At 44.0% G+C, this 10721-nt stretch overlaps 1 protein-coding gene across 2 annotated transcripts; it reads right to left on the bottom strand.

The window, feature by feature from the left end:
- Window positions 1-425: 425 nt before the first annotated feature.
- LOC311119594 (protein mono-ADP-ribosyltransferase TIPARP-like) lies at window positions 426-6119 on the bottom strand. 2 transcript variants are annotated; one of them, XM_084194267.1, is made up of 2 exons: window positions 5883-6119; window positions 426-4817 (listed from the first exon to the last, which is right to left on the bottom strand). In XM_084194267.1, the coding sequence occupies exon 2, from the start codon at window positions 4782-4784 to the stop codon at window positions 3771-3773; it is 1014 nt and encodes a 337-aa protein (XP_084050393.1). In that variant the 5' UTR covers window positions 4785-4817; window positions 5883-6119; the 3' UTR covers window positions 426-3770. The 2 variants fall into 2 exon arrangements, with proteins under 2 accessions (XP_084050393.1, XP_084050392.1); XM_084194266.1 differs by lacking the exon at window positions 5883-6119 and adding an exon at window positions 5085-5862.
- Between the last annotated feature and the right edge of the window lie 4602 nt (window positions 6120-10721).

The raw sequence follows: 10721 nt of genomic DNA on the forward strand, positions 1-10721 counted from the left end.
ACACAGAGAGAGAGAGAGACACAGAGAGAGAGAGACAGAGAGAGAGAGAGAGACACAGAGAGAGAGACACAGAGAGAGAGAGACACAGAGAGAGAGAGAGAGACACAGAGAGAGAGAGACACAGAGAGAGAGACACAGAGAGAGAGAGAGAGAGACACAGAGAGAGAGAGACACAGAGAGAGAGAGAGAGAGACACAGACAGAGAGAGAGAGAGAGAGAGAGAGAGACAGAGAGAGAGAGAGAGACACACACAGAGACACAGAGAGAGAGAGAGACACAGAGAGAGAGAGAGAGAGAGAGAGAGAGAGACACAGAGAGAGAGAGAGACACAGAGAGACACACAGAGAGAGAGAGAGAGAGAGAGAGAGAGACAGAGAGAGACACAGAGAGAGAGAGAGACACAGACACACACAGGGAGAGAAACATTCACATACACACACATATTTTCTGACAGACAGTGGCACAAAGACACAAACACAGGCAGTTGTGCACATGGACAAAAGCAATCACACACTCCTTGGTGTCAGGTCACTCTGCCCTTGGTGCTCAGTGACTCGGTCAGTTAATGACGTGTGAACCGCTTACGGCCTGTCCAACAAAAAGGCTCACACACACACACACACACATTACAAACATATTCCTGTCACGGGGATGAGCGTAGGTAAAAAGTGAATCATGTGTTAAGTGATGAGTATTCCATTCCTCTCTCTATGTAACTGTAGCTGGCCAGAGAAATCTTGAGAAAAGAGGATTAGTGTTAGTACTTCCTTCCTAGGTATCATATGGATGGGATTCATCTATGGTCTCATACAACCATGATGGAACTCCCAACCCCTCATACACACACACACACAATACTAGATCAATTGGAAATTTGAGCTATACATATCAAATGCCTCCCTGCAGTTTCTATGTCCGAACTCAACTCAAAACCAATCAAAAAATGTCATGAACTCAACTCAAAACCAATCAAAAAATGTCATTCTCCAGTGTCACTTTGTTTAGATGTTGAAATCAAGTGGCCTACCTGGATAAGAATATGCTTATTTCTCAGAATGAGAACAAGTTGCCAATTCCTTAAATAAATGCGTATGTTTATGCTCATTGCACCTTTATAAAACCAGACAGTCTGTGGCTAAAATGCTGCTAGCAGTACGTGGTACTCCGCGTGACAGAAACTGCGCATTCATTTTCCACAATCGTGTTCATTGATACACATATTTTAGTAGGGTCTGATATGTTCTAAGATTTGGGCGTTGAGACATAAAAAGGGTATCAATAGAAATGTTAAATTGATTCTTCAGGATTTTGGCAATGAGGCAATTTATCTACTTCCCCAGAGTCAGATGAACTTGTGGATACTATTTTAATGTCTTTATGTCCAGTATGAAGCAGGTTAGAGATAGTTTTGGCCACTAGGATCTCACTAGCTCGTGCTTGTTCTGCCCACTATGATTAATTTTCTCCCAAAGAAACGACAGGCTCTGGTCTATCTTGGGTTAGTAAAAAAAATATTTGGTATCCCTTTAAGTTCTCTATTATGGAACAGACACACCGAGAAATCTGACTGCTGATAGGAACTATCACAGTAGGAGGCTGTTCCTTCTCTTGCTAGAACAGAAGACGTCCCTGCTGTGTACCGACCTCGTACTGACAAACCTGCCGTTTCTACTTGTAGAATCTTAATGCTCGTCAGTGGCCGAGAACTTGGCTATGAGCCAATCAAAGAGCATGAACCTTCACGTGGGGGAGCCGACAGAAGTGAAAAGAAAAAGATGGCCTCTTCCTGGTGTAATCCACAAAGATGGCCTCTTCCTGGTGTAATCCACTCCCCTTTCATCTCAAGGGTTATAACAAACAATACAACTGCATAAGACATTTTCTAGAGCAAGTCTTTACATATAGCTAAGGAGTTTTATTCTTAAAATATTTTTTTGTTAGGTTCAGTTTGATAATGTGCACCTGCTCATTAGTTAGCGAACATTAGCTTGCTAACTGAGCAAGGCAGTCACACACTTCATAAGAAATGAATGGGGTGGTAAGTGCAGCACAAAGCACCATGCCTCACACACAGTGACAGACTGACATACAGTCAAACTCAAATCATTCACATACTGTATGACATAGAAACATGAACACACAAACACGTTGAGACGATAAAACACACACACAAACACACACACAATAAATTATTAACTTGCTGTCCCATGTTCACAATCTCACACATGCATGCCCTCTCTCAAACCCAGCCAGGTCACCCGCGATACAAGTCAGTATTCGACGTCCATCCAGTCTGAGGACGTCGGGCGATGACTCGGAAACCGGCCACTCCCACTCACTCTCTCACACAGCAGCTGCAGTCAAATAAGTATGTTGCCATGTCGACGGCCAGGCTTGTTTTGTCCTGTGCTGCTCTTCAGATAACAGCTGTTATCAACTGTATTCAGTTACTATGGTAACACCATATCACACGGGGTGTGTGTGTGTGTGTGTGTGTGTTGGGGTGGGAAGAGGGGTCGACCGGTTACAGTAAAGCTAGCTGTACATCTGGCCAACTCTGGAAATGTAGGTACCGTTGCTTTACTTGCTTATTACATGTGAATTCAAATTCAGAGCATGTCGGGAGTGTGTTGGAGGCCGTTGTTTGAAATTCTCCCTGAGAATTTGATTGTTTAATACTTCACAACAGAAAGCAATAAAGAAGAACACAAATACCTTTTAAATAGAGGTTTAAACTAATGGGAAAGTATTTGAAACTTAAATAAAAGTCCTACAGTCTGTCTTTATACCGATAGTTACCATGGCTACTTTGGCTTTCTGAGAGAATGTAAGAAGGGGTTTCTTAAATGTATTTACTAGTCTGTTACACAGTAATTATATAGGTTAATACACTGGTAGTTACTGCTAGTTACCATGGCTACTTTGGCTTTCTGAGAGAATGTAAGAAGAGGTTTCTTAAATGTATTTACTAGTCTGTTACACAGTAATTATATAGGTTAATACACTGGTAGTTACTGCGTTATTTTGGCTATGTATATAGAATGGCTGTTTATAATGTTTAGGAAACACTACTATACTAAGTTACTATCACCAAAGCCTAATATCTCTAGGCGTAATCAAACAAAAGCTTGGCTGCATTTGGGTTCTCACGGACAGGTGTGTATCCTGTGGGTGGGAAGGTTTGCATGTAGTTTCAGTTTAAAACCTAAAATCAACAACACATGCACAGTCACCCACACACACGTGCTTATGTGGTGAAATAGCTAACCGTGTCATTGTGTGAATGTGGTGTGTATCGCTTGAACCAGAGCACACTTTGTATGCCTGTCTGCTAGCGCTTGCCAAGCGCTTGTGCGTGAGAGACAGCCAGTGCCTGCGTGTCAGTGACCGCACCAGGCAGCAGTAGGTCATGCAAGATCCTAGCTCTAAGCTGCCATGGGTACAGCACTTCCTGGTTTGAGCTGTTTCAACCAATGAGAAGGCTAGGTTTGGGAGCAGAAAGAGCACACTCACTCTATTGCAGGAACTAAACGTGTCATAACAATGACACCCAAAGAAGAACTGAGATACGGGAAGTCGGGAACCAAAACGACTCAGTCAGTTAATCATTACAACACACACACACATACTGAAACAGATCAATCAAACAGCATACCTTTCTCATATCAAAGCATTCCTGTCTTAATACTGTAAATATAATCTCAGCTCTATTAGGCTACTTTCACACAGAACGTAGAACAGGAGGAACCACTATAACAAAATAAAAACACTTACTGAAATTTTAGCCTGATTTGATCATGATCCGGATTGCAGTAAAGCCTCTCCAATTGTTCCTGCGAATCATCCGCCACACTTTGCCAGCTTTGAGTATCACTCCTGCGGATCTGCCAGTGGTAGGGCAGCACAGTATGGTGGTAAGCACAGTCACTCCCGTACACACACAATCCCTGCAGGAAATCCACGCAGATCGAAACCGCGTCGGCTTGGTGTGTGTGGTACTGGAGCTGGGTTAGCAGTTCAAAAACTAGATCCAGGGAGGCCTCTTCGCTTTTATCCTGAAATATCTCGCTTTTGTCGGCCTGAAGACTGGGGGTGTTCATACTGTCTTTGATGGTGAGACAATCTGGCCCCCGCAAGGCTTTAGAGGCGAAGAGGTCCGACATCTTGTTGCCCCCCTGGCTTGGAGGGGTTACTAGAGGGGTATCTGGTGTGGGGGGTGCCGCCACCACGTCGCGTGCCCGAGGGGTACATTTGAGCTGGAATCTGCGCTCGTTAGTGTCTATTGTCACGCGCTGGAGATCTACCGGCACCTTGGTTACCCCCCTCTCGGTCTCCTCCAACTCGGCGGCGGTGTCCGCCATTTCTGTGTCCGTGTCGCCGGTAATCATAGCCGTTACACCGGTTGCTCCCGAGTCTTTCAGGCACACAGGCCCACCAATCCGTGCCTGTTTGACCACCGCCGCAGTGCACAGGTTCCCCGCTGTCCTTGCCGGAGGGTTCCGGGGAACAAACACCCCGTCTCCAGTAACAAGTGCATCTGTACTCAGTAATGTGGTCAGGATAGGGTCCTGGAGCGCACGGAGGCATTTTGATTCCAGTTTCCTCTGTCCTTTTTTCTTTTTGAAATAGGGCTTCACTAACGGGATTTTATCGGTAAGTCTAATCGATTGTTCCGTGAATTCCCGGTCTCTCATACTCATATCCAGAGCGAGTCCCGTTCCACCGTCCAGGACCTTATCGATTGAGGCTGTCGGTTTCTGCAAGATATGCAAAGTTTTATCCATGGTGGCCAGGGGCACTCCTAAAACCCGACAGTCCTGAAAGAGAAGGAAATAAATGATAAGAGAGAGAGAGCGTGTGAGAGAAATAACACACCTAAAATGTAACTTATGCCTCATAGGTTTCGAAAGTCCTGGGCATGTGTCATTAGATAACAAACGTGTTTGTCAGCCCCTTGACAGAGTTAATAACCATTGCGTTTTATTGGCTCATAAACAATAAACCTAATCTTGGAAACCAATCGTTTATTTTCCTGGGTAATGCTAAAAAGATAAAACTAGTGAAACGGGAAGTGTCCTGCTCACCATAGCCCTTAAGTCTATAAGCTAGACTGAATAGAAACTATGTGGGAAAATGTCTCCCAAATTTAGAAACAGTTTGCTTTTATTATTTTCAGTCAATGACGAGCGTCATGATGCAGCTACAGTGCGTAGGCTATTGCCTACTGCGCGATACAATCCTTTTCCAACTGTAACAAAACGTTCTCGAAAGAGTATTTTGATCACCGGAGGCGGATACACGGGGTCTACGGTATACGTGCAAGTTACAAATCGCTGCTCGAGCAAGTTTGCACGTAGGCCTACGACCTCAGTTAAAGCGATCCACCGACACACACCGGGGGAAGGGGGGAAGGGGGACTGCGGCGAACAGCACAAAGACTCGACCCAGCCAATGCATTCGCTGGTTGTAACGATCACCAAAAGGCCTTCATCTTCTATATAAATACCTATAGGTCTTAACCTAGCCTACGATTAGAATGACACGGTGTTATTACTAACAGATTTCCGCATACACATTAGGTTTATGCGCAAATACCCGCATTTCAGCAGGTTTAATCCGAGAAAACACGGTGGGTGTTTGACATCAACTACATTGCAGCCGAGCTGCGCAACATAGCAGAATGCTATATAATTTCTAAATTGTAATAACTCCCTTCCAAGTGTCATGAAGATCTGTTGCGCTGCGCAAAATGACTGCAATATAGTCGATCTCCAACACACACATACTGCATTGGTGCCCCGGCTGGCTGGGTGATTTATTATAGCGTTGCTTTCACTGAGCCCGTTTACAATACAGAGCGTCCAGACATATCCTATTCCTACCTGCGTATAATCCGTTCTCTCTCTTCCGTGCTGTTATCTTCTTCGCAACGTAATCCTTGTCCGGTCATGAATGTATAGATATGTCGTCCTAAGCGATCTGCGTTTGGCCTGATGGTTCGGTGCTGTGGCAATGCGTGACAAACCGGCTGTCTGTCGTTCTCCACTGGGCTCAGTTCCGCCGACTCCTGTGGTGGATAGAGGCAGCTGTTGCAGGGAACGCTCAGTCCTCTCAGCCACTCACGCCGCTCCTGCACCCCGGTCGAGGGGCGGGACTTGGCATCAAAGGAGAAGAGAGAGAGAGAGAGAGAGAGAGAGACGTCTCTTTATTCTTTTGAAACTTCTGAGTGTAATGTTTACTGTTAATATTTATTGTTTATTTCACTTTTGTTTACTATCTACTTCACTTGCTTGGGCAATGTTAACATACGTTTCCCATGCCAATAAAGCCCTTAAATTGAAAATTGAAATTAAGAGAGAGAGAGAGAGAGAGAGAGAGGGGAGTAGGAATAGGAATAGGAATAAACGAAACTGGTGTGTCATAGCGGGAGGTAAAGCAGAAAGTTGTGCTGTGTATGGAAACGTTAGACGCCTGACCAGTAGTAGTACACGTACTACATGTGTTTACAGTAAAATAGATGGTCTCACCCCTCCTGTCCTTGTTTTACCAGAAGTTAGGTTTTTGTCATACTGATTGACTAACTGTGACGGGTTTCGGGTTGTTTGCATATTCAAACAGCATTTACAGTAGGCCTATAGGAGGAGGGGATAAAACAAACACGTGCGGTAAATTGCCCTGTGACAGGACACGGAGTCAGAGGCATCATGCCCGGTTTAAAAAAATCTCAAATGTTCATTTAATATTTTGTTTGTCTGTAATTCTACTAGCCATCTAGCAATGTTATGAAGTTGTCTTTAGCCAGCCCAGATAGGTGCCCAATACCCCAACCTCACAACTAGCTACCAAGAAGCCATTTCAGGCTATCAATCACGTTAGAGTCGCTAGCTTGTCTTAACTATCTTAGCTGGCATGTCTGTTGGCAAGGTTGGTAGACTTTAGAAAAGCAAGCAATTACTAAATGTCAGTGGCAGGTAGAGCCCCACCTGTTTTGAGCCCCACCTTTCTAGCTAAATATATATATATATATATATATATATATATATATATATAAAAAAAAAATTTTGAGTTAATAAAGCCGCATACAAACTTGGTCTTTTTCTTTTGCTTTCTTGAGTAAGGCAGCTCCAAAATGCAGGTTTTTCAGCGCTTTCTGTGGTGGTGGTGGTGGTGGTGGTGGGGCAACCGGCAGAAAATACGGAGCGTAGGGGTTGGTAATGTTCTCTAGTTGCGCCATGATTGGCTCAGTGTTCTGTCACTCATGGGGACATTATGTCACTGCCAAATCTAAGGGTAGAGCTTGAAAATTCAAGCCCCTTGGGTGCTGCCATAGAGTTACATAAGAAGTGCCCATCCAAGAAGGCTGAAGGTCATTGGCCACAGATAAATGACGGTCAAATCATGTTATATCTACAGCAACTTTGATTGGACTGATCATGTCAACATCATACTTTCTAAATCTTAGCTAGCAGTCATCATCATGAATCCAGTCGACAATCTACTGGCAAATCCTTTTTAATCCTTGACATATGAAGATAAATAATGAAGAGAAATTATAGATAAAATGTATCGGTGCTCATCGGCCATTGGACATAAACATTACACAACAAGTTGGAAATCACAAATTCAACAATGAGTGGTTTGGAAGGAATCAGTAGCTAACTGAAAGCATTGCAAAAGCAATCACTAGCCTTCTATTCAGTGGAGAGGGTGCGTGGTCCAAGTCTGGGTTTAAGGGTCTCTTTTCCAACATTCAACATTGGCCATGGTGTCAATCAGCATGATTTCTGCCGCGCTCAAAACAACTGGAAACTCAGAACTCTCTCTCTCTCTCTCTCTCTCTCTCTCTCTCTCTCTCTCTCTCTCTCTCTGTCTGTCTGTCTGTCTGTCTGTCTGTCTGTCTGTCCCTCGCTCTCTGTCTCTCTCGCTCTCTGTCTGTCTATCTGTCCATCTCTCTCTCGCGTCTGACTGCCCCCCCCCCCTCTCTCGCTCTCGCTCTCGCTCTCTCTCTCTCACACACACACCTTGCACTTAAAGGCAAGGTTTACCCATTTTGAATGTTAAATTGATTTTGTGCATCTCTGAGTGATGTTCTATCGATTCCCTGGGTAATTTCATGTTTTCATGTGTATCTGAGTTATTGGCGTTCAAGCAGGCAGAAATCCGGCCGGTATGACGTAGCACCGTGATAAAGTTGCTCTCACTACACTGGAAGTTAATAGGAATACGACTTTTAGATCGCGAAAACGTCTATCATTCATTTCAGATTTCAATACTGGCCGATGTCATAAGTCGGGAGGATGTCTTCTCTCGAATGAGCCATTGATCATATTTCTGCGATATTCCAACCTCGAGAAATGTGTAATTTAACAGAGGGTCTAGCACATTCTTCCTATGTGTCTGCCTCGTTAGTCCAGGATGCATTGCATGGTGCTGTTGCCAGAGATATTATAGAAAGGAGAATCCAATGGATGAAGGAACGTGTAACGCCCCACCCAGCAGACTGTTGACCAATCACGTTCACGTTGTCATGCTGCATCATGCGGTTGCTAAACTAATCGGCACGCAATCCCTTCTCAAAGTCAGTGTATATGTCGAGAAACGTGCCTATTTTCCTCAAAAGTACGTAATGTCATGATTCCAAAGCTATACGATACTACAGATAGCAAGTTAATTATCTCACATTTCGGAAAAGATATGTAATGTTGTACTTCTTGTTGACAAAATTTGTGCTAATGTTGGGTTTTTGAGCTAGCGCCAAAATAGACTCTTATTCACTCCTTGAAGGAGAGTGCTCCTTGTCCCATAATCGCCCAGAATGCACCGCGCGGCCCATTGACATAGCATGGGCAATGTTTCCCACCTCCTCAAAAGTATATCTGCAGTTGCGAATGTTAGACTCCACTCTGTGAGGCACATCGATCTGCAGGTTGAACATGGTGAGATTGTGGACTCCTAAATTGATAGTACAGTTTGTTTAGGTAATTTTACAGCTAACTAGCTACTTTACATGCTGATATTGTCTTTGGTATTATTGTGTGTAGCTACAGTATGTTTGCTAGCTAGCTAGCTACCTATCTAGCTAGCCAGCCAGCCCATAGAGAGAGCATTGCATTGTGGATTTTGTAGTCGACTTGAGCTGCAACAGATTTCCACAACGATTTTCCATGTTGCTACCAACCTTATTATAACGGCAAAATGAAACATTTGTGCACAATACATTTTGTTCTCACATATTAGTGTTATTTAACACTGTAAATTAATGGAATGAGTGGTTTTGGGTGGATTTTTCCTTTAACAGAGCAACAATTTAACAGAGCGTGTAAAACAACCGCTCAGACAGACGATGCCTTCAATGCTGTCAACAGATTCCATAATACATCAATTACAGCTCTGTCTCACCTTTTAATGGCGAGGAGGTGACGCAAGTGAATGATTGGTTGGTTACACACCTAGGCCTGCATGTTTCCAGCATTCCACCCAAACCAACATGCGTAACATCCTGTTGTTTGCGTTCTGACATGTCTCTATATTGGGCTTATGAAAAAAAATGTTTGACTGCCTACACGTCTGACACACAAAGTGTATCTCCCACCCAACTTACAATTTTTACATTTTACATGTACATTTTAGAAGATGCTGTCATCCAGAGCTAATACGCTTTTATTGGGCTAATGTGTTATGGATGAAACACTTTCGTTATAATTTTCCCTCTACACATCCTACCATTTATTTGTATTATAATGGTATAATCTGATTTGAGTTGAGAGTGAAGTCTTGAGTTGCGTGCGGTAGTCCATGACTCATGAGGTGAATGGACAAAAGCTGAAGAACATGCGCACATCTAGGTACTTTTTGCCGGTGCTGGAGTTGTAGGTGAATTCATGGAAAACAGAAAGGAAAACGCTGCATACTGCTTCTCATGCTCCCAGGTGATTTATTTATAACAATGTTTCCACCCTTAGGTCTTCATCAGGCATCCATGGATGAGGCGAATGGGTCATGGTGACCTTGTCTGACCCGGGAAAAGGCAGGACATTTTCAACTACTGTTTGTTTCCACAATGTTTCCACTAGTAACAGTCACGGCAGGTGGAAATATTATCTTACCTGAGTCAGTGTGAACTTTGTCACGCAGGTTGTGAGCGATAAAGCGATGGTTGAAAAAGCTGGTGCCACTGTCTATGCATCAAAGATGACGGTTAGATGTACCTTTGAACCCTGATGAGGCCTCACTCACCATGCCTAACGTGAGTCCAGGAGCGGTGTGTGTGTCTGTTGGGGGATGGGGGAACATCTGAGACTGTGTTATTGATAGTAATGGCAGAAGATGCTATAGGAGACACCATCCAGGAACCAGGCCCTGTTGGAGGTTCCCTTTACCCATGGCAGCACCACATGCAGTCCTCAGATCTATTCACCCTGTTAGGAATGTGTGGATCACTGAAAGGGTATACCCTCACTCACCAACACAAGCACTCAGTAACACACACACACACACACTGAGCTAGTCAGTCAGGTTACATGGAAACACATAACTTTGACAGAGTCACTACATTTACATTTTACATTTACATTTTAGTCATTTAGCAGACGCTCTTATCCAGAGCGACTTACAGTTAGTGAATACATATTTTTTTATACTGGCCCCCCGTGGGAATTGAACCCACAACCCTGGCGTTGCAAACGCCATGCTCTATCAACTGAGCTACATCCCTGCCGGCC

Source organism: Coregonus lavaretus (assembly GCF_964263955.1).
Source record: "Coregonus lavaretus genome assembly, contig: HAP1_SCAFFOLD_10020, whole genome shotgun sequence".
NCBI lineage: Eukaryota > Metazoa > Chordata > Actinopteri > Salmoniformes > Salmonidae > Coregonus > Coregonus lavaretus.